Source organism: Leptodactylus fuscus, chromosome 7, assembly GCF_031893055.1.
Source record: "Leptodactylus fuscus isolate aLepFus1 chromosome 7, aLepFus1.hap2, whole genome shotgun sequence".
Lineage (NCBI taxonomy): Eukaryota > Metazoa > Chordata > Amphibia > Anura > Leptodactylidae > Leptodactylus > Leptodactylus fuscus.
The window spans coordinates 55,683,920-55,709,569 of record NC_134271.1 but is presented as its reverse complement, the minus strand read 5'-3'; the positions used below and the strand labels follow the sequence as shown (position 1 = coordinate 55,709,569).

Genomic DNA, 25,650 nt, shown 5'->3' with positions numbered 1-25,650 from the left:
TAGACGCCGGCACAGGTGCCTGCAACATCGCTATGCTCCTGCCCTGCATGAAGCCAGCAGCAGCAGGAGCGATGCTGCTATTCCGGGGGGGGGGGGGGGGGGGGCGGAGGAGCGGAATAACAGCAGTGCTTCTGCCGCTGCTGGCTTCATGCAGGGCAGGAGCATAGCGATCTTGCAGGCATCTGTGCTGGCGTCTACACTCCCCGGAATCCGCCTCTCTATTACAGCGGATGCCGGGTCTGTATTCACATATGCAAAGCCAAGCAGTGAGATGCCGCTGGCCCTGCGTGCACGCTCATAGACCAGTCTAGCCTTCACAATGCGAATACAGACCCGGCATCCGCTGTAATAGAGAGAGGCGGATGCCGGGTCTGTATTCGCATTGTGAAGGCTAGACTGGTCTATGAGCGTGCACGCAGGGCTAGCGGCATCTCACCACTGACTTTGCATATGTAACCCCGCCCACCAATGACGCAACAAAGCCGGAAGAAAGAAGACTTTACAGCAACGAAGACTGGTGAGTATGCGACATGGGAATACCCCTTTAAAGCTCCTGGTCACCAATGTAAAATTTGCAACGTTGCCCCTGCCTACTATGTCCCATTGAGGCTGAGGAACCACATTGCAGAAATGCAACTTATTTTGCTGCAGATTTTGCTGCGTTTTTTTTTTTTTTTTGAGCCAAAGCCAAGAATGGCCACACACACGGAATGGGAAATATATAGGAAGTTCTTATACTTTTCCCTTCTGTACAATCCACTCCTGTCTTTCGCTAAAGAGACCGAACCAAAATCTTCAGCAAAAGAAGCTGCGTTTCCACAATGTGGAGCCTTAGACTTAGAATTCTGGTGTAATTTCTGTGGTAGAACCATCTTCAGAGTCTTAGAGTTTCAAGGATCCAGTAGGAACTGCTACCTCTGCACTTCTAATAGTTATTCTTCTGGGTGAGGCGTAACTCAACTTTTGCATTTTTGGAAATGTGTTGAAACATAAAAACTACACAAATTTAGTATTATTGTGATGGTCTTGTCACACAGAATACAGGTAACATGTCAAAATGGCTGCATAGTGAGTTCCTTTAACACAACACTTATAAGAAAATGAATCAAACTCCACCCCATCCTGACTTTTTTTCCCAGCCATCTTCCCAGTGCATTGTATGGAAAATGAAATGGAATCGGAAGGGCGCATTTGCTCCAATACATCTTGTTCATGAAGAAAATTCTATGAACAAGATCCATATTCTTGTCTCTATAATACATTGATCTAGTGGCTAGTGGCAGAAACTTAAATTAAAGCCACTTCTCTTCTCCAGAAATACCAAAGGTTCAAGTAGGATAACGCTTTTTCTTCCCCCAATTCCCAAAGTGAGCAGGGCAAGCCCTGAGCGTTGAATAAAAGTCATCCATCTAGAGGTATGATAGGAATAAGAGATATAATATTAAGTCTCCCTACAAAACAGTCTCTAATTGAGACCAATCTTCCGGGAAAACTGGAAATCCTTTTCTTGCTTTCTAATATGAATTAACTGAAATAATCTACCAATAAATCACAGCGTTAAATATTATACCACTGAGACACGAGTGTAATTAATTTGCATGGCATGCAGCCGGGTTGATATATTGTATCACGATAAATGTCGTAGATTGCATATTTATAGCTTGATTAATAACAGGTTTAAACGTGTCATCAGCCAAACTTGAATCTGGCTCATAATTTCCTTATTGACGATGTCTATTTATCATGCGGCAGCTGATTTACTGAGTGTTTGTGAGACATGTAACATATGGTGCCACTGAGTAAATAGCTGATGTTACTTTACAAACGTACAAATTCTATTAGTGCATCGAAACAAATAATGGTTATTTATTTATTTATTATAGGTTCTCTATTGATCGCCATACAGACCTGGACCGCCAATTTAATATTAATGCAGATGATGGAAAAATAACATTGGCTACGGCATTAGACAGAGAGACGACTATGTGGCATAACATCACAGTGGTGGCAACAGAAACTAGTAAGTTTGCCTAAGTTTTTTTAAGGAATATTTGTGGTGTTTATTACAAGTTATATCTGTTGGTTTCTTATTTCCAAGTGATGTTTTCAAATCTATTATCTAACATAGTTGTAAATGATATAAAAATTGTCCCAACTTGACATAAGTTGCAATGAAGCTTGTATGATGTACATGTATACAGATGAAGTAGAGTTGAGCTTGTTACTTGGCATACAATGCTGCATTATTACAATGTGGTCCCTGGAATTTTTCCATATGACTATAGAATTTCAGTGTGCAGAAGAAACAGAAGGAAAACTCCAGGCATACAAAATTCATTGTGATATGTCTAGTGCAGGGCCTGAGGGGTTGATGCATAACATTCAATGAATATTGGAGATAAAATCCATGTGGCCTGCACCACCCTTTCAGACCCTGTGCAGACATAACATAGTGTATCAACTTTGCCTAAAGCATTCCTTTAAATGAACATTTACATTTTCAGCATTTTCTGTTGTACATGGTATAGATGCTAAAACAACTCTGTTTAACACTTTACTGTATTTCATATTGCACAGTTGTACTTTGTGAACAGGTTGCATGGGAACATAAATAAATCCAGGGACGTAGAAATAGGGAGGGTAGCGGTAGCCTTTGTGCCTTATTCCGAGTGCCTAAGGGGGCCCCCATAGGTGTCTCTGCCTCATAGGATGATACAAGTGCTATTACTGGCACAGGATAGTCAAAAAACCCAGTTATAGGTTTTGCACTTAAAATTTCAAGCTCTGTATTTGTCCATTATATCTGTGGCCATTGGTTTATTTTGCCTGTACAACTTTCCTTCAATTTCTATGTCTTGGCCAAATTTACCAGCCTATACCTACCCCTAGTAGTATAGTTATCTCTCTATCTGGAGTCCCTGAGACATACTGGAATAGTACGAAACAGTGTCTTACTATACGGCTAGTCCGTATTTTTCGGACTATAAGACGCACTTTTTCTTCCAAATATGGGTGCGTCTCATAGTCCGAATGTGTGTGCAGCCGCTGTGCGTCTGTGTCCCATCCTTGTCCAGTCTGTGCGAAGCAAAAGGAGAGCAGCGCTGTGCCGAGAAAAACACACCTCCTTCAACTTTCTGGTCCACTCCTCCTTCCATCCTGTGTTGCTTCATTGCAGGAGCAAGATATGAGAGGCAGGGAAGGAGGGGCAGGCCAGACAGGTGAAGGAGGTGTGGTTTCAAGCTTGCTGAGAAAACCATGCCTCCTTCTCCCGTCTTGGATACCCATTCCTGAATAAGATGGAGGTGGTGAGGTGGAGAGTTCTCTTGCAGCATTGGGGATGCCCCCAGTGCTGCTCATTGCAGGAGCGAGATGTGAGAGGCAGGGAAGGAGGGGTGGGCCAGATGGGTGAAGGAGGTGTGGTTTCAAGCTTGCCGAGAAAACCACGCCTCCTTCTTGTCCGCACCTCCTTCACTGCCTCTCAGATCTCGCTCCTGCAATGTAGACACACATGCAGGAAAGGAGGGGTGGGTCATGAGGGTGAAGGAGGTGTTTTTTTTTTTTTTTTTTAAATGTAGATTGTGAGCCCCACATACAGCTCACAACGTACATTTTTCCCTATTAGTATGTTTTTTTTTGGAATATGGGATGGATTCCATGCAAACACGGGGAGAACATACAAACTCCTTGCAGATGGTTTTTTGCCCTTGGTGGGATTTGAACACCAGGACTCCAGCGCTGCAAGGCTGCACTGCTAACCACTGAGCCACCGTGTGGCCCCTAGGAGGTGTGTTTTCAAGTTTGCTTTGAAGACCATGACTTCCACTGCAGAAGCGAGATCTGAAATTAGAGTTGATCCTATTTCTTTCTATAGTATTTCTTCTGACATCCATCACATTAGTTTAGACCCTGAATGCTTCCTAACATCAGAATGTTGCACAAAGTGCATCAAACAATTTTAATTAAAACAACAGGGCATGAGAAGTCCAGTTTTACACTGGTATTAGCATGTACAGCTGATGGCACCAAGCTGAGACCAATGATTAATTACTTATGCGGCAAGTATATCCCAAATTCTATATTTTAACTGGAATAGTCGGGGGTCGTCTTATACGCCGAAAAATATGGTGTGTGTGTGTGTGTATATATATATATATATATATATATATATATATATATATATATATTCAAATCACCCCCATATCCTTAGAATACATATAAAACAAAAACATTACTGTTGAAACACATACACATTTGGTATTCTTGTGTCCGAAAACCCCTGATTCTATTTGCATTGGTGAAATATTATATTATGTTATTAAATATTTTACAAATATTTTTGCTTAATTTTTTTTCCCCCTATTTTCCTCCTCTAAAACCTTAGTGCATCTTATGGTCCGGTGCGTCTTATAGTCCAAAAAATACGGTAATCCTTCTCATGGAATAAAGTGCAGACTGGTTGTTACGGTTCTGTATATATATTATATATATATAAATATTTTTTTTAAACTACAGAACCTTTTAGCTGTAGAACACTACAGCGAGGTCCACAGGCCCAATGGTGGGCGACTGTATGTCTGAACTCAATGTGAATATAGGTGCAACTAAAACCCTGCCAGTTTAGCTCACTGGCCAGATGCACCAGTACAAGTGAAACACACACGGCTGCCAAGGGTTAACACTCACCCCAGGCCAGAAAACACACACACTTACCCCTGCAACAGCTAGGGGCCACCACGGAACTTTTAGAACATTCTCCTGCACCCAGCTTGGAGTTACCAGAGGAGTTTGCATGCTCCAGCACACAGCTTGGAGCCATCAAACACCCATGTTCCCGCACACAGCTGGGAGCCATACATGAAGTCAGACAGTACACATAGCTATCTCAAAGACCATATCTGCCGCAGATCTACAAGCTGGAACGGCGTCTACCCCTCCTAGCCCTGGTGTAGATCTAGCAATTTAGGGTTTACAGGTCCTACCTAACAGCACCCAGGAGAAGCAGAGGAACCCCACACAGAGGCCTAGTCTGAAACCTGCCTGAGTACTGGAGCCTATCCCTGAAAACTACTGTCATTCACTCCGTGGACTTTGAGGACATTTTAGTGGAAGTGTGAGCCCCCGGTGGGCGTCGGCTCACACTATTTAAAGGAAAGTCCCCGCCCAATAGTTGGCAGTGGTGATGACCTCACCGCTCATGCTCAGTAGGGGAGAAATGGCACTTAGCTTGTGAGCGGCTACAAAAGTCTGAGCATGCTCAGTAGGGTTAAAGCTGGATGGTTAAACTGACCCGCAGGTGGCGCTGTGCGCTATGATAGCAACCTGCTGGACCCAATCCTAACACTGGTAAATCCATAGCTGAAACTCGGCCATATGAATGTGGTCTTATAATGGGGTCAGATAAAATATCTCAAGCTCAGCTCAGTATCAGCTGAAAAAATGTATTTACATAGGTTTCCTTGATGCTGAGGTGCAATCTAGAAAAACATACCCAAAATTTTATCCAATTTGCTACTATTGTAAAAAGCAGAGTGTGTGTGTGTGTGTGTGTGTGTGTGTGGGGGTAACAGCGTTCCTGCAACACAGGGTGTTAGCCTCAGGAGTCATGAGTGCTTTCCCTATAGGTTTAATAAAGGAATTCAAAAACAGAGAAAAATTGATCAAAAACTCAATGATAGTGTTTTTCAGGTGTGTTTCAATATGTAAGGTCTTATGTATAGAATATGTAAGGAATATTTATCCATTTCCATTAGACTCCCCCCCCCCTTAAAGGTTAGAACTTCATCAACAATTTTTACCACCTGTTCCCTAGAAAGTTACAGGGGTTATGCATTGTGTTAAAAGGATCCTATCATTTAAATTCAAATTTTTCTGCCTATCACGTAGGAATAGCTTTAAGAAAGGCTATTTGTCTCCTACCTTTAGATGTCTTCTCGGCACCACTGTTCAGTATATAATCCGTTTGCAAATGATTTCGCTCGTAGCACTGGGGGGCAGGCCCCAGTGTTCAAGCAGCACTGGGGGCCTCCCCAATGCTGCAAGAGAACTCTCCAATGCCTCCTCCATCTTATTCAGGAACGGATCTTCTTTGTGTCTTCTTCCATGGGTTGGCTTCAAAATTCTTGTCCTCGGACCTAGGGCAAAGCCGACTGTGCATGCCCGCCGAGTTACTGTGTAAGCAGTAACGGTAATGGTAACGCAAGGAATGGATGGCTCCTACTTCACCACTGTATTCAACTCATCTGTATGAGTTGACATGGGAATATACCTCCCATCTATGAGGACAGTGAGCCAGAAACCAGAATTAGGGACTGTCCAGCTAAATCCAGGATGGTTGAGAGTGTTACCTTGTACTAAAACCTCTCATCTTCAAGCTTGTTGGGGTGTGTCAGTTCACTTTTTCTTCTACCTCGCTGATTTCTGTCACCCAGCTAGCTGCCTCCCGTTCTTGCATCTCCATGCTATCATCCACTTTTCACTTACCCCAGTGAGTTCCTGTGAGGTCCAAGTTATCAATGGATCTCAGTCTTGCAGTCGGCTCATTTAGATCCCCTATCCTGTACCCTAATTTTGCCACTGCTTTAGCATCACTGCTCTGATGTTTGAGCTCTACAGCAATGCTATCATGTATAGCACATAATTCATGTCACCAGTGACATTTACAAATACAGAACAAGACCATTAAGGACAATGGTTGGCTACCATGATCAAGTAAAGGATGCAAGTTGCATCTTAGCTGCAGGAGTGGCGGGGACCACCAATGCAGTGGAGCTGCAGCAGAACAAAAGATGTGAGTATTGGCTAGTTCTTTATTTTTTACCATTCACTGCCCTTAACAAAATATATTAGCCTGGTGTTAGGACTATTTGTAGTTTGGCTGCTCTTAGTCTAAAGAATCCTCTGTACTGCAAGTTGCTCACAGTATTATTTTTCATATGCATTCAGTAAATCTCCATTATTGGAATGAACAGTTCATATAACCTCGATATCGCTTAACATCTACATGTTAAGATTTTGTCCAAATTGTCTTTATTCCATGCTAAACCAGCCCAAGTTTTCAGCTTTTACCTTATTTGACACCTAAAAAATGTGCAACATAATTTATGTTTACTCCGGTATGAGAATGTTCCTCCTGGATCTGACCTATTGATACAATCACTGATTATCCAACAATTTAAGATAGTGAGCAGCAAAGGATTGAGCGCCTTTTATTACTATGACTATGGTATTGTTGAAGGTGAAAGTAATAGTTAATTAGGTTTTGGGCTGCTTCCTATGCTATGATTTTAATTGGCAGCACAAGAAAGCATTCTGCATACATACATGATCTTTTTTTAAAATACGTACCAGAAGGCTTGTTTATTTTTATTTTTTACTTTTTAATTAGAAGTTGTCCAATTAAAAACTCCAATTATGGAGGATTATATGGTGGTCCATGCGTTGAAAATCCTAAAAAAAAAAAAACATGTTTAAACAAGAAAATAAGAGTTTTATAGAGTGGGAATATGTTGTTTGCGCTATGGGTTCACATAGGTAATATCACTATGCATTTTATTTACAGTCATGATCAAACATATCATTGCAGTTCCACATAATTAGAACAAGATGGTAATTTTTGAGATTCTATAATTTCACTAAAACAATCAATACAATCCAATTATGTGAAGAACTAGTGAGATCATTAGAAGAGTCACCTCTAGCAATGTGCTGCTTGGACAAATTAGCCTATGTTGATATTTAAGCGCATACCAAGCAGCTACTTCTACCCTGAATTTGTTGCCAAGGAAGAAAAAAAAATATTAGTTAACTTTGTCTGAAAGTTGTAATTGGCTTTAGGAATAAATTTTGTGTCATTCTGAAACATAATTAAGTAAAAATAAATAAAAATAAAGTGAAAAGGAAAGTGCCTGTAAGGATATGTCTACGGTATTAGAATTTTCTTGCACATTGCTTTTGTTCCAGACAATAATCTTTTTGAAGGCTTCTGTGATGTTCGTGTACAATTAAAGAGATATGATTATTTATAAGGGATGACCTTTGAAAATCTATTATTGGTAAAGGTTGTCAAGGTATGGTAATGCAGAGAAGAGTTGTGGACTTATATCCACCTTATTTCTTCAATTTCTAGTGGACCTTAACTTTTTGTTAAATAAAATACTAAGTTCACTTCAGTGCAGGGCCAGGGCCAGATCATTTGGTAAGTATGATGGATGATGGAACATTCTGGGTGGTCTATTTCAGTGGATGGGTTAAAGAGGACCTTTAATGTCGTCAGGTACATGTGGTTTTATATTTTAAATTATGTGTCCGGGAGATGGAGATATTGGTGCTGTAATAACGGCACTGATCTCTGCCCATTGTCAAAAGGGCGTTCTGACAATGCCCCCCCCTTCCTTACAGTACTGATCCATATGGCCAGATGGGGTGCTCCTTACACCCAGCAATGGTGCTAACCTGTGAGGAACGCCCCACATGACTGTACTTGTCCATAGACTAGTACTGGAGGCATTCACCCCAGTAAGTTTTGAGTGATGGCATCATAAAGAGGGGTAGTAAGTAGAGAAGAGCAAACAGTAAAATATTCAATATTCAATATTCATTTCGAACAGCTGCTCTATATTCGATTTTTCGATCGAATATCAAACCCAATTATAGTCCATGGGGAAAAATGCTTCGTTTAAGGAGAGTCACCAAGTCCACTATGACACCCCAGGAAATTATGCCAACACCCTGGAATGCAACTGGGACAGCAGGGGAAGCATGACTGGGAGCATCTAACATGCCCAAGTCACTGTATTATGTCGGGATCCCTGTCAGCTTGCGATATGCGGGAGCTGACTTTTTCCCATAGGAATGCATTGACCAGCATTGTTTGGCCAGTGTACAGCATTCGGCCAATCAACGCTGGTTCTGCCGGAGGCTAGTCTGTGAGGAGGTGGAGTCTAAGATCGGACCAGTATGGAGACTGCTTCGAAGATGCCGCCAAGCTCAGTGCATGGCCAACACTTCTACATTGGAAATGAAGCAGTGCTGGCCGTACGCTGAGCTCAGCTACTCCGGAGATGCAGCCGAGCTCAGCACACAGCCAGCACTGCTACATCTGAGAACATGAATAAAGATGTGTCCTTTCTTACCATAGTCTCTTTGCAACAATGGGGGAATGGGGGAGATTTTCCAAGACTAGTATTTCCTACATTGGAGTAACTTATTAAAAAAGTCATGCGTCTTAATAAAATGGACAGATCTCCTGCCCTCTTTGTGCCTGAATATCAGATCTATGCTAGCAGGTGTAGATTTGAGTTTTAATGCAGTTCAGCTGTTGAAATGTGGTTTTGGGAGACACAGATATATTTTGAGGAGGTAGAACTCCTATACAGTAGTGAAATATTGTAATGTATCTCCTTGGGACTTTTCCATCTCACCTTTATCTGCTATATTTCTGGACAAGTAAAATTGGTAAAAATTCTAGAAGTTACCTAGATGTACTGGAAGTATAAAGCCAGTCATACATGGTGAGGGATCTCACACCTTTAACCTTTGACATATAGAAGTTTTTGTGCTGATGGCGATCACGGTCAGGTAATTCCCTTCTGTAGAGATAGGAAAGGATTTTACTGCTGCAAGAAAAATTTCCAACATATTAAAAATTCTCATTGTACGATATCAAGCTCTTTTTGATCATGATAACAATGCGGGGGTTGAGTAGGCTAATAATGTAAAGGGTTAAAGCCGCAAACTCAATCTTTGCCCTAGGTGAAACACAGACTAGATACAATTCTATGTTAGCTTCTAATACATAAGATTCTTAAACTCACCATCCCACTGGACAAAATATCATAAAGTATGGCTAGCTTATACATGTATCTGTAATTCAGAGTGCCTGGTAAATCTGCTTTAGTGAAGGTCATTATGAGTTGCCGACATATATCCGTTTGCAGCGTCTATATACAGTATATGTAAGTCAAGGGCTAGAATCCACTGTAGCCGTACGACGCATCCCAGCTCTCTTGATCTGTCCTGATCTTATTCTATTTAGCCTGTTTCATATTACATTTGTGCCTAAGAGGTTAAAATCTTGTCTGCAACAACCAATTTTATATTCTCACTGTGTTCAAATGGGCAACAACCAAGAGGGTGCCTGAGGCTAGTTAGCAGTACTTAGAGTATTTTAGGATGTTGTACGAAGTGGGGAAGGAAATACTTTTTTCTATGTCAGAGTGTTGATATGGGTCAGAATTAATTAACTGGCGAGATTTTGTGCTGCAAAGTTTTACTTAAAAATGACTTCAGTGCTGAATACATTTAGCGCCTCTATGTCTGAACCCCAGCTTAAGATGCGCTGTAGATGAATCATGATTGAGCATGCTTGATTTACAATTCAGTTCACCTTACAATATACCGGAGAACATCTTTGCATGTCAATACAATCGTTTCAAAAAAGCTGTTTTATTTAGATGGAGAGGTTGAATGCTTTGAATTTTAATTTAGACATCATACGTATTTGTACAAGTAATGTTGCTTGAAGGAGATCATGATGGAGATACTTATTTTTTAGAAAGCGGAAGCTCAAGTCAGGTTATTAGAAATGGATAGGAATATCCTTTGTGGAATCCTAATGTGACTGATTCAGAGTTCATTCAGAAGACAGCTTCATGTCCATTTGATTCAATCTATGTGTCCAATCTGGTGGATTCTTCCTATTTATTGAGTGCTTTATTCCATTTTGCTGGTATATTATGCAGTTAAAGAGAGACTGAGCTTTATCTTCTCTCTGTTATGCAGTGTAAAGCCATCTATCTCTCCAAGGTAGCAGCCATTTTAGGCTAGGAAAGGGATTGACTTCTTTTCCCTTTTTATTATTATGAATTACTTTTACTACTACTCTCCCTCATATTATATTACATATTGTTCCTCTCCTTATAACCTGTTATTCCTAAATTCTAAATCCCAATTCCAACCCTATAACGGAAAGCAGACGTGGACCTCGTGCCACCTAACCGATTTGACTTTGCGCCAATCCAAAGGGCATTATTTAAGTAGTGTTCCTGGTCTTCACCCTTTTTCCCCTATCTGAGCATCTGGTCTTTGCTGTGTGGAGACCACCGGGTCACTCCCTGTCAGAGTGGTCTGAAAACACAGCAGGAGGAGAAATCCGTGTTTTACAGCGCCAAAGTGAATGAGATTTTACTTAATATTCTTCCAAAAATTTTGGAAAAGCTGCATTCTGAAAAAAGCAGAATGTTAATTTTTAGAGATGAGCGAGTAGTACTCGATTGAGTAGGTATTCGATCGAATACTACGGTATTCGAAATACTCGTACTCGATCGAGTACCACTCGCTATTCGAATGTAAAAGTTTGATGCAGAACCAGCATTGATTGGCCGAATGCTATACAGTCGGCCAATCAACGCTGGTTCTTCTCCTACCTTTAGAAGTCTTCTCTGTGCAGCATCCCCGCGGCGTCTTCCGGCTCTTCATTCACTCTGCCAGGCATCGGGCCTGGGCAGAGCCGACTGTGGATGTCCGCTTGTAGTGCGCGCATGCGCAGTCGGCTCTGCCCAGTCCCGATGCCTGGCAGAGTGAATGAAGAGCCAGAAGACGCCGCAGGGAAGCTGCATGGAGAAGACTTCTCGGAGAATCCAGCCCGACCCTCACTCGTGGACTTGGTAAGTATAATTTGTTCGAACATTGCCTACCCCTGAAATGAGCATTTTCCCCCCATAGACTATAATAGGATTAGATATTCGATTTGAGTAGTCGAATATTGAGGAGCTACTCGAAACGAACATCGAACCTCAAACATTTTACTGTTCGCTCATCTCTATTAATTTTAGCTGCCGAAATGCAAAAATGCAATATATATATATATATATATATATATATATATATATATATATACACAGCAAAAACTTTATGAACAAAAACTGCTAAAAAATGCTTTTGCTGTGTTTTGTAACAATGTTGTGCTACATAGGGCTTTAGTCTTATGCTGCGGCCCCACATTGTGGATATGCAGCATATTGGCCACGGAGGGAAACACTAGAGCAAAAAACACTACATATTATAGTACCTGCAAAGTAAATGGGATTCTGGCTATTTCCATCATCGCATTACATAAAAATATTCACAGTTGAAATGATGAGATTTCAAAACCATTGTGTTTTTGATAAATCACAACATGCCAATTATACCTACAGAAACGCTGGTGGTTAAAATTAAGGGAAGTTAGAAGCAGAAAGTCTGCAGAGGTGAATTCTGCTGACTTTGTGAAAAGCGTTGTGGAAAAAACGCAATGTTTTTTGGCCATGGTCTTTTCTGCAGGGCTTTTTGGCTGTGGCTCATTATGTGGGGCTTTAGCCTTAATGCTAATGCCCCATGTTGCGGAAATGCAGCTTTTTTTATGCAGGTTCAGTTGCAGTTTTTAGAGCCAGAGCCAGGAATGGACTGAGAAGAAAGGAAAAGTATAAGAACTTTCTATATATTTCCCAGTCCTTTTGTAGCCATTCTTGGCTTTAGCTAAAAAAAAACGCAGCAAAAAACTGCAACAGAAAAAGCTGTGTACACACCTTATTAGAGAATCCTGAATTAATAGAGAGGGTAGTCTAATTCCAAACCTGCGCCAAAGGATAGAGCAGCTACAATAGAGTATCTCACGTAGAATCTACATGAAGTCCACAGACTGTCCATTGATCTCTATTCCAACATTGCATCGCACTTTCAGGTTCGCCAACACATTGCACCTGAGAGTCCCAGGACAAGGATATTCTGTTATCATTTTATACTCTATAAGGGTGAGTTCACATGGGTTTTTTTTGAGCGGAACCTGAGGTGGAGGTCCAAAATACAGGTAGCCGCCACTGAATGCTGGTGCATTGCACCGGAATCCAGTCGCGCACTCTGCTCCGGATTAGGCCCAGTGAATGGGCCTAGTCGAGAGTGTCTTCAGGATGTCTTTTTGGTCAGTATTTTGAGACAGATACGGCCTCAAAATCCTGACCAAAAATCTCTGTGTGAACTTACCCTAATAGATATTGCAAAGGTGGACAACCTCTTTAAGAATTTCTGCAAACATGTTTAAGGGCAGAAAAGGGTAATAAACATGAAGGCTAGTTGCATCCAAATATAAATGGGTGACAATAACTATGTTAAGTTGTGAAAACGTACATATCATTATATCCTGCCATATATGTTTACATCGATGATAATCCAGGTAGAAGAAACAAATACACTAAATGTGCTTCTTCTTTCTTTGCCTCATTTCACCTAATCGTATATAGAAAAAGTCGTTACTTCCATTCCTCTTTGGAAAATGCCAGAAAATGCTACTCCTTCACACCTCTTCCCTAAAATGTCAGGTAGACCTTCTGCTAGTCTTGTGAGCGAATGCAAACTCTGAAAGTGCTTTCCCTTTTTCTGAATCTCAGTGGTAATCTTTAAAATGAATCACACTCTCTAAAGCTATATAATTATTGTAAATTGCCTTGAAATGTATGGCTTTTATATGTCCATATCTATCAACTTAACATCACACTGAGCCCTGCTAATTTGTGTTGTCTTCTCAGTATCTTTTGAATGTGAGTGACTGTATTCTGTACCGAGGGTTAATGTATGGTTAAGTATACATACCGGATAATTAGATGCCTGATTTTTGTTCGTGTTTCTTTATGACATTAACTACTGGTGTCTGAACCTGTTGCTGATGGTGAAATAACACATGGATCCCTACAGCCCTACAAGAATTATATGACATCTGTCCCTGGTTTTAAGTTAGAATCAATTTTATCTTACATTATATTCTCTTGAATTTTTTGATATTTGCATTGGCACCTATAGTAATGTTAGGGAGCCTTCACACGATGTAACGCTGCGCTTATTCTGATCATAAAAAGACGTTCAGAATGAGCGCGTAAAAAGCAGCTCCCATTGACTTGAATGGGAGCCGGCATATGTGCACTAACCATTGAAATCAATGGGGGGACTTTTTTCCCTATGCTTTCAATGTGATACGCGCGTAATACATTGAAAGCATAGGGGAAAAAGCCTCCCATTGATTTCAATGGGGAGCGCACGTATGCCGGCTCCCATTTAAGTCAATGGGAGCTGCTTTTTACGCGCTCATTCTGAACGTCTTTTTAGGATTAGAATGAGTGCAGCGTTACATTGTGTGAAGGCTCCCTTATACTTGCACCATGCCAAACATTATCCACTGGCTGCCATTTGGTATTTTATAGTGGTAACACTGTGCCATTATTTCTACAATATTATGACAGTATTTCTCTTACTTTATATCCTTAAAAAATTACTTAGAAATGCTTTGGAAAGTCCTTGATTTTTTCTTTTTAATATGAGCTTATTAGATGTTACATTGATTTTAGGGTGTCTTGCTGCAGTAATATGCATTTAGGCAATGCTAAGATGCCACCACAATAAAATATAATACAGTTCTTATTGAAATAAGTTGGTGGTCTGTGTAACACATGGACATGTCAAGTCCAGAGTGAGAGATATGCATCGAATATACAGGTTAACAAGTATAAGCTAGAAATGCTTTCTGAATTGGGGACTGAGATGATTGATAAAAATGTTATAAAAAGTCAAGACCATGACATTGTAATATTAGATGAATAACCAACACAAAGTATTGTTGGGAAGGTGTCTCGGTAGCAGCAGTAGTGCGGACCCAACCAGTCAAAGACAGGGACACAAAATATGCAGGAAACAAGAAAATAAATAAACCTTCACTATGGGCACAGAATTAGCAAAATAAAATACAGCCTTAATTTCAGGCAAAACTAAACAAAATCCTGCTCGTCTGAGCAACTAACTAAACAGTCAAAATAAACTAACTATACGTGTAGCTTACTAACAGCCACACACACAAACCAACAAGCATGACACAGTCTCCTCAAACTCAGAATATCAAGACAGACCCAGATGACTCCTCTCACTCCCTGGATCTGACCTGAAGTGCAGGCTCTTCAGTCTTTTATGGGCCAGCAACGAGCCTATTCCAGACCTGCTCTGGGCCACACATAGGTCAGAAACCTGAGACTGATATAATGTGACTCCAGCACTTTTGCCTGTCACCTTCTCACAATATATATATATATATATATATATACAGTCCTATGAAAAAGTTTGGGCACCCCTATTAATCTTAATCATTTTTAGTTCTAAATATTTTGGTGTTTGCAACAGCCATTTCAGTTTCATATATCAAATAACTGATGGACACAGTAATATTTCAGGATTGAAATGAGGTTTATTGTACTAACAGAAAATGCGCAATATGCATTGAACCAAAATTTGACCGGTGCAAAAGTATGGGCACCCTTATCATTTTATTGATTTGAATACTCCTAACTACTTTTTACTGACTTACTGAAGCACAAAATTGGTTTTTTAACCTCAGTGAGCTTTGAACTTCATAGCCAGGTGTATCCAATCATGAGAAAAGGCATTTAAGGTGGCCAATTGCAAGTTGTTCTCCTATTTGAATCTCCTCTGAAGAGTGGCATCATGGGCTACTCAAAACAACTCTCAAATGATCTGAAAACAAAGATTGTTCAACACAGTTGTTCAGGGGAAGGATATAAAAAGTTGTCTCAGAGATTTAACCTGTCAGTTTCCACTGTGAGGAACATAGTAAGGAAATGGAAGACCACAGGGACAGTTCTTATTAAGCCCAGAAGTGGCAGGCCAAGAAAAATATCAGAAAGGCAGAGAAGAAGAATGGTGAGAACAGTCAAGGACAATCCACAGACCACCTCCAAAGAGCTGCAGCATCATGTTGCTGCAGATGGTGTCACTGTGCATCGGTCAACAATACAGCGCACTTTGCACAAGGAGAAGCTGTATGGGAGAGTGATGAGAAAGAAGCCGTTTCTGCAAGCACACCACAAACAGAGTCGCCTGAGGTATGCAAAAGCACATTTGGACAAGCCAGCTTCATTTTGGAAGAAGGTCCTGTGGACTGATGAAACAAAGATTGAGTTGTTTGGTCATACAAAAAGGCGTTATGCATGGTGTTAAAAAAAAAAAACAGCATTCCAAGAAAAACACTTGCTACCCACTGTAAAATTTGGTGGAGGTTCCATCATGCTTTGGGGCTGTGTGGCCAATGCCGGCACCGGGAATCTTGTTAAAGTTGAGGGTCGCATGGATTCCACTCAGTATCAGCAGATTCTTGAGAATAATATTCAAGAATCAGTGACGAATTTGAAGTTACGCCGGGGATGGATATTTCAGCAAGACAATGATCCAAAACACCGCTCCAAATCGACTCAAGCATTCATGCAGAGGAACAATTACAATGTTCTGGAATGGCCATCCCAGTCCCCAGACCTGAATATCATTGAACATCTGTGGGATGATTTGAAGCGGGCTGTCCATGCTCGGCGACCATCAAATTTAACTGAACTTGAATTGTTTTGTAAAGAGGAATGGTCTAAAATCCCTTCATCCTGGATCCAGGAACTGATTAAAAGCTACAGGAAGCGACTAGAGGCAGTTATCTTTGCAAAAGGAGGATCTACTAAATATTAATGTCACTTTTCTGTTGAGGTGCCCATACTTTTGCACCGGTCAAATTTTGGTTTAATGCATATTGCACATTTTCTGTTAGTACAATAAACCTCATTTCAATCCTGAAATATTACTGTGTCCATCAGTTATTAGATATATCAAACTGAAATGGCTGTTGTATGCACCATAATATTTAGAACTAAAAATGATTAAGATTAATAGGGGTGCCCAAACTTTTTCATAGGACTGTATATATATATATATATATATATATATATATATATATATATATATACACACACACACACACTATGTGATCAAAAGTATCCAGACACCTGGCTGAAAATGGCTTGTTCGTGGCACCCTCCATCGGTAATGCTGGAATTCAATATGGTGTTGGCCCACCCTTAGCCTTGATGACAGCTTCCACTCTCGCAGGCATACGTTCAATCAGGTGCTGGAAGGTTTCTTGGGGAATGGCAGCTCATTTTTCACGGAGTGCTGCACTGAGAAGAGGTATCAATGTAGGTCGGTGAGGCCTGGCACGAAGTTGGCGTTCCAAAACATCCCAAAGGTGTTCTATAGGATTCAAGTCAGGACTCTGTGCAGGCCAGTCCATTACAGAGATGTTATTGTCGTGTAACCACTCCGCCACAGGCCGTGCAGTATGAACAGGTGCTCCATCGTGTTGAAAGATGCAATCGCCATCCCCGAATTGCTCTTCAACAGTGGGAAGCAAGAAGGTGTTTAAAACATCAATGTAGGCCTGTGCTGTGATAGTGCCATGCAAAACAACAAGGGGTGCAAGCCCCCTCCATGGAAAACACGACCACACCATAACACCACCGCTTCCAAATTTTACTGTTGGCACTACACACGCTGGTAGATGATGTTCACCGGGCATTCGCCATACCCACACCCTGCCATCGGATCGCCACATTGTGTACCGTGATTCGTCACTCCACACAACGTTTTTCCACTGTTCAATCATCCAATGTTTACGCTCCTTACACCGAGCGAGGCGTCGTTTGGCATTGACCTGCATGATGTGTGGCACCCAATCACCTGACCACGTTCGAAGTCTGTGAGTTCCGCAGAGCACCCCATTCTGCTCTCTCATGATGTCTAATGTCTACTGAGGTCGCTGTTGTGGAGTACCTGGAAGTAGGGGGCAGCACAATGCACCTCATATGAAAAACGTATGTTTTTGGGGGTGTCTGGATACTTTTGATCACATAGTGTATATATCTGCTTAGTATAGGAAATAATTTGTGCAGCAATATAGAAAAACAGCATTTTCATGGCAAAGACTCTTTAAATGGTGAATTGATAATCGCACCTTCTGTTACACCATCTAGTTACTGAGCATATCCTTCCCTAGCATGGGCTGTTTATTCATTTGTGTTGTCTGCTATGGTATACACAGCAATCTGGCCGGCTTATTTGTTGTTAACTTATGAAGAAGAACAAATGACATAAGGAATGGCTGAACAGCTTTTTTCTGTCCTTTGTCTTTTTACTGTGGCTTGTAGTGTTTGTGTTTGTTTTCTATTATTTGCGTCTCGCTTGGTAAATTTAGATTTCCCTGTTAGACAATTAGTCAAGGGACGCAGTGCTTTGTTCTCTCATTGACAGAGCAGATTTGTAGATATCATGAGTCTAAGAATTAGACTTTCGCACAGATAACAGATAAAGAAAATATTATAATAACAGGAAGCTCAGGTTGAAATTCAGCTTGGATGAAAAGTAAGACTAGATTATGCTCATTATACTGCATTTCAAGTAGCGAGAAGAAAATTTGTGATTTTGTTCGGAAGTCTTTCCATGAACCTTTAGAGAAATAAAAAAAAATAAAATAAGAAGAGGTGACTAAGAAATGGAAAGATGGAAAAAAAGATGGAAAAAAGGTAATTTAGAAATGCAAAACTTAACTGTAATGAGGCAGAGTAGCTGCAGACGGATGGCTGTACTGAGAATGGCTACACTTTCATGGGCTTCTGCTATGTTAACTGATGGGTCTTAGTAAATGGCACCGTAGAGACTGTGATATTATAAGACTTGCATGATGTTTGAGGAATTTCATTTCAAAACCATAATAATAATTCTAAGATGGTAAAGAATTATTGCAGGTCAATTAAAATTGTCCTTAAAAAGGACAGTTAACCACTAAATTGTAAAAGGAGCACTTTAGGATTTTTTTTAAAAACATATTGTATATTGCTAGCTCTGTTGCATTCATACATTTTGATCACTTGTATTATGGGTAACTGGCTCATTTAATTCCCAATGCAAATACCCAATACAGGTCCACATTCTTTCCTGTGTAGGCAAGATATTAGTCTCCCCTTTGTGTAACAGCCTTCCTACAGATTTACATTATCACCTATCAAAGCCCCCTGGCAGCTCTCACAACCCTCACACTAAACGCCATCTTTGCATCACAGACCCCTCCTTGCATAGAGCATTGCTGAAAATATCAGTAGTGCCATATATGGGGGAGCAATCATGCAATTATATAATGCTAGATCTTCAGTTTATTCCTATGAGATGCTCCCCCTCTATTTTGTAAGAGCTGACCAAATACTATCACAAGCTGAAGTGGCATCACATAGGATGCAGCAAGTGGATTGTGATAGGACTTCAGCGTCTATGTCTCCTAAAAGCACTGGTATGATGGCAAGGGAAGAATGAGCGAAAATAGCAAACACAACATGAATGGCGCAACCAATAAAATACAAGGCGAACATAAGAGTCTCTATGTTATTCTTTAATAATAGCCTTAGTTGTACTGTGCATGTAAAATAAAATGCTGTAGTGTTCATTAAACCTGATGCTAGTCATGTGTGATAATTGGAATAATAATAATAATAATAATAATAATAATAATAATAATAATAATAATAATATTATGACATCCTTAAAATGTATTGGAAGTATAGTAGTAGAGCAGTATAGTGTTGTCTGCTGTGCTATTCTTTCTGGGAAAAGAAACATTTGACAGACCCATTGCAGGTCAATGGGATCCATCAATGTCAGTTTCACAATTGATATCTCATGGCTTACAAAATGGCAGGATGTCATTGTGAATAGAGCATCATACATAGCCATCTATTTTTTTTTTTTTTTTAAGAGCCACTTTTTTTTATGATACAGGTTATAATATCTCAGAAATGCATAGATCAGGATTGAGAATAATGGTGGCCCTAGCCAAGTAACGTTTCCTTTTACAGACCAGTGGCCTGGAACTTGTTTGTTCCATTTCAGAAGACATATAAGGGTGAGTTCACACAGAGTAAAGTGCCGTGTGAAGTGGCACGTAGATGCCGCGTGAGCTTTTGCGGTCCGTATACGCTCCTATTGATTTCAATGGGAGCGTGGATCGTATACGCGGCGCTATTTTGCGGCCGTGATTTTGCTCATGCGGTGTCTATGTGCCACATCACGCGGCACTTTACTTCGTGTGAACTCACCCTAACAGTGAGGGAACAAGCATTTAGTGAATGAACACAAGTACCCTTTGGAGCCGTGCATAGTATGTATCCCTTTAAACGCATGTATCAGAGGTTGAGAATCCAGGTTGTAACTCAGTTATTTCATCTGTCCATGGATTTAACTTCCAGGGTAGCAACAGGAGTAACAGTAACTATAGGACCCTATTGCTGAGGAGTCTTAGAAGTACCCAAGGTGTCAGTGAGAGACTGTCTTAAATGGAGTGTGTACCATTACGGTTGACATCCTTATAGCTATGATACTTATAGCATTCCCACTTCTTTAACTCCTTACAGAATACGGATACCACACACATTTGTCTGTATAGGCTAGTTGTTACGCCCATGCCTATATCCACAGAAGAGCATCTACAATGCTTCATATATCTTTGTAGCTGATATTGCAGTGCCTTACTTGTCATTGACTGTTCAGTACTGTATTGTAGCTAGAATACATTATAAGATGTGAATAGAGAAAGAGACAGGTGCTACTGTATATCTGCCTTTTGTTAGATGTTACGACTTCCACTGTTACCATAACTAGTGAAATATCACAGCTATATGTACGGGGATTCTGCAAAAGAATGACAATAAATATGGATAAGAAGAAAAGATCAGCAGATCTGGAAAAGTGGGGTACAGATGGTGGGTGTTCTAGCTGACCGGCCACACAATATTGGTTATAAAGAGGCATAAAGGAATTATAATGTCAAATTTTCAGGCACAAAGTATTTTATTGTAACTCTTGAACGCGGTGATACATCTATTAGCACATATTTCATCTTTGGATTTTCCAAGTAATGTTATATTCGACTTTTATCATTTGAGTCTAAATAGAACTGAAGATTGAATGCTGTTGAACCTTTTGTATGATATCTTTATTCAATTTAATGAAAATAAAAGACAAGCTGGAGGGTAACAAAAAGGTTCAACCTCTAAATTTAGTGTAATACCTTTCTGTAAAATGGAATTTTCAGCCTATCCATTCATATAGCCCAAATGTAATTGAAACTTTATTCCGAGGGTTTTCTATGATAGGTGATACTTTGTTCAGATCCTCACTATCTACTTACCTTTCTGACATTTGAAAAATAGGATTCAGCATGAAAATAGTCCCTGTGAAACCAATTTCAATTTTGCAGTCAGGCTTGTGGAATATAAGAGAGATAGAGAGGTGAGAAAATACGAGAATCCATTAATTGTTAATTCCCATTTTGGCTAAAACCCATTTACCTTTCCTGATAACATAGAAGACTCCACCACAAGCCAACCTGCTCTTTCTTGGATGCTAAAGCAGTGGCTGAGAGCACAGGAATTTGCCCATTAATAAAACCATATAGCACTCTGCAGTCTACTGTATGACGACTCTCCAGGGACTTGGATGGAGTCGGAATTAACCTTTGTGTAGTGTGCAACAAAGAAACTATTTTGCAGTCTTTTACTGGATTAATGTTCTGGCTTTTCAACAATACATAGAGTGAAATTTTGATCACGATATATATATATATATATATATATATATATATATATATATATATATATAAAACAATTGGGGGTAATTTAGCATCAAAGGTAAGTGGTGTACCTGGATTTACAGAGGTGTGGGTGGTGCTGGGTGCCAAATAAACAGCAGATCAGGTGGTACAATCCAAAATAAGTGGCTTTATTCAGATTTAAACAGGAACAAGAAAAACAACAAACAACCTAGCCCACGCACAGGGCACTAACTCACTTCTTGAACCCATACTAAGCTACTGAGCTCAAGATACTTTTCTGAGGTTTCAGCTCACCAGTCCAGCTCACACTCAGCTTAACCAAGTCCTTTATGGAATCCAGTCCTCTTGGGACAGACCTCCTGTCTGTCTCTAACTGGTCCAGTCCACCTGCTCCCTCAGGTCACTAACAGCACTCACCTGCTGTGTGCACATCTCTTGGAGTTGAGCCCTTTTTTCTCCGGTATGGGTGTGGTCCAGGTCCTTTTTAACCTTGTCTACAGCACCCTCTAGGTTCACACCCTCAAAATAATGTATATATACCCCTGCGCAAGAATGAAATGAAATGTCCTTATCCCCCTAGACTGGACATATGTTAGGACTTAAAGTGTTTTTTTAGGATTTATCTATAAGGTTACATCATATTGGTAAGGGAATCACATGAAGTAAGTAGTAAGTTCATGTTAATGACAGCATTGTTGAAGTAACGGACTATTTTAGGCTCCATACTATGGCCACTAGCTGTTATCTCAGGTAGTGGAGATACAGTCCTATGGTGAGGCGTTTTTAGGAGGAGGAATTTGAGTCCGTTTCCTGACCAAAAAACTCAGTGTGAACGATCTGCTACAGTCACTTGGCAGCATCTAAAGCATTAAATGACCAGGATCATTGGCCATTGAAGCAGAGTGAATTCCAGCCGGAAGAAGATGCGGGGTCGCTGCGCCGGGAGAAGACTTCAAGGAGAATCCAGCCCGACCGTCACTCGAGGACTCGGTAAGTATAATTTTATCGAATTTTGCGTACCCCTGAAACGAGCATTTCCCCCCCATAGACTATAATGGGGTTCGAAATCCATTCGAACAGTCGAACAGTGTGCGGCTGTTCGAATCGGATTTCGAACCTCGGACCTTTTAGTGTTCGCTCATCTCTATATGAGACCACTATTGCATGGTATTTTTAGTGCTGAAGAATAAAGTCCCTTTGGGACACAGGATTTAGTTAAGAGTCTCTGTCATGTCAACTTTTTCTCTTAGATACCTTTAGGAAGATATAAGCTTGCATCTTTCATGAAAAGGTGAGCCATATTTATTTGCAACCTCCAGCTCCTCACTATCATAGAATGATTTTATATCAATCAGGGTGAAAGGTTTTAATAGTAATGTATCTAGAATAAAAATAGTCCTTCAGTTCTTCTCATCGATTAAGTTATTAAAAGTTTTAATTATCTGTTTGTACATATGTGTTGTACATGTGACAGTATGTGGCACCGTCTGTCGTGGTTGATACCAAACTATTATGTATTCCTGAAAACATATATGCCTAGTTATGTCATGATATATAGGAATAGAGCATATTTCTCTACATTCCAGGAAAGCTATAGGATTATACTGTATCTATGGATTCTAAAAATAAAAAAAAATACTATAGATAGATAGATAGATAGATAGATAGATAGATAGATAGATAGATAGATAGATATAGATATAGATATACACATATATATCCCAATCGTTAGTGGTTGTGCACAGTAGTATAGTTTCCATGGTGAAGTAAATAAGGAAGCTGTCAAAGCACTGAGCAGACTGTGATGTTATTGTGCAAAGGTGATCATGGAAGAAACTACAAAACTTGCAGTTTTGAGGCTCATTCAAGCAACTGATCAGCAGGGGTGACAAGAGTCATACTCCCCCCCAATCTAAATTTCCTGAGGTTAGGCAACTATTTTTTCTGGTTGTAATAGCCCTTTAAACCAGGGATGTCAGTTTCCACTAGAGACTCCATGAGGAAGACTTGTTCAAAACCATATTGTCTGTTGGCTGTCAGTCAGTTTGATAGAACCACTATATATGTAACATGGGCAGGCAATGGATTGTGGACCCACTGTACCGATTTAGCATAGTGACACCTCTAAGAGTGTTATGCTCCCATATGGGGATCTGGTCTTCATTAGGTTTGGTAGCAGTTGACCAAACAAGTCAGAACTGTGATATGGAGCAGCACAGAAACAGAATAATGTGAAAATAGTCTAAAATCAGGACGGACATGTGTACAGGCTAACAACAGACAGGGGTGCCGGACTGAATAATAAATTACACAACAGGGACAGGAATCATAACAGAACAAACAAAAGGTATCACAGATATTGCAGGAAGTCAGGAGATTACAGGTATTAGAGATATTACAGAAATCCCAGATACTACAGGTATCAGGAAGACTAGGACTAAAAGCAAATAGGACAGACAGGTATAACAGACACAGACATATGTGTACAAACAGAATAAGATCACACATTGTTCAGCCCAAGTGAGGCTAAGGGGGCAGACTTAAATACAAATAGACACTCGGATTGACTAGAAGAAGTAAGTAAAGTGCAAACACTAATAAGATCTAATTAAAGATCTAGAAAGACACAGAGGTAAGCCAGACAGCATGGTCTGTTGGGAAGGTAGAATGCAAGTCAATACAGAGAGCTGGCATTAAAATAGATCTCTGAGAGGTTACTATCTACTACAATGCTTCCTGCTTATATATGTAACTCATGGGGTTGCTCCAGTCATCTATGTAGTAGGGTAATAGCTAGAGATGGTAATAGCTAGAGATGGGCGAGTAGTATTCAATCAACTACGGTATTCGAAATACTCATACTCGTTCGAATATCATTTGAATACCATATTCGCAGTAAAGATTCGATTCAGAACCATTGTTGATTTGCCGAATGCTATACACAGTGTATAGCATTCAGCCATCAATGCTGGTTCTGCAGGACGAGTAATGTCCGGTTCACATTAGCGCTGGCCTCGCGTCCAGAAGGAGTCCGCAGGAGGACCCTCCCAAACGGAATATCAGCGAAACTGCAAGCGCTGTGCAGTTAAAGTGCACAGATCCCATAGACTATAAAAGGGTCAATGCACTTTAACTGCACAGCGCTCCTCCTAAACACTCTCCTCCTGCTACTCATGGACTTGGTGACTCTCCTTTAGTCGAATAGTGGTTTCTCCAGAAATTTGCATTTTTTCCCATAGACTATAATGGGATTCGATATTCGATCAAGTAGTTGAATATTGAGGCTCTACTCGAAACGAATATTGAATCTCGAATATTTCACTACTCGCTCATCTCTAGTAATAGCTTTGCTCCTTGGCAATAGTATAACAATAGCTTGTTTGTCTAGGTGTTTGTTGAACACAACATTATCTTGTTTACTTCACTTTGGTATACAGAAGGAAAACATACTATACTCTTGAACTTGGCCTGTTTGTCTAGGCTTGCTGTATAGACAGAAGGCCTTGTGCTTGGTTCTAGGGCAGCTATTCATTCAGTGCAAAATCCAGTCTCTCTCTTGTCAGATCTACATTCTGAATAAACTTATTATTCAAGTCTTCCAGTGTTCTTTTCTCTCTTACTATTAGTCCACTGATATGTTCCACAATGGCTGAAAATAAGCCTGTGCACTTCAGCACTCATAGTAGGTTCCTACTCACTCCAGTCACTCCCACACTCCTTTTAACTTTCTCTGCATAATATACTCTGGTAAATTACTGGTCCTGTCCAGCCCATTTGGCAATACCACAACTCAGCACTAAGTGTGGTAGACTTCCCATAATACTTCTGCTGAGTCCTGTAAAGACCCACAATAACATCTAGACCCTCCTCCTGTGAACTGGCAGCCTCAAAACACTTTCCTGGTGACCAGTGATGCCGACAGGGCTGAAGTTGTTCCCACATGCCATGGCCACAGGATAGTAAAAAATCAATGATACACAGGGGTAAAACAAAGGGGTCACAAAATATGATCACAGTAGACAGAAAGAGGAGAGTATCAGAAATGTGTAGGAGGGTATAAGGGTTTTCCCTGTTACAGATATTGACTGTTTATTACTAGAGATGAGCAAGTAGTATTCAATCGAATAGGTATTCGATCGAATACT

At 40.4% G+C, this 25,650-nt stretch overlaps 1 protein-coding gene across 1 annotated transcript in view; it reads left to right on the top strand.

The window, feature by feature from the left end:
• LOC142213555 (cadherin-8) overlaps nucleotides 1-25,650 on the top strand; it is a 344,980-nt gene that overhangs the window by 249,819 nt on the left and 69,511 nt on the right. The window contains exon 8 of the mRNA XM_075281925.1: nucleotides 1,884-2,020. Within this exon, the coding sequence (XP_075138026.1) occupies nucleotides 1,884-2,020 (137 nt within the window). The remainder of the gene's footprint in view (nucleotides 1-1,883; nucleotides 2,021-25,650) is intronic.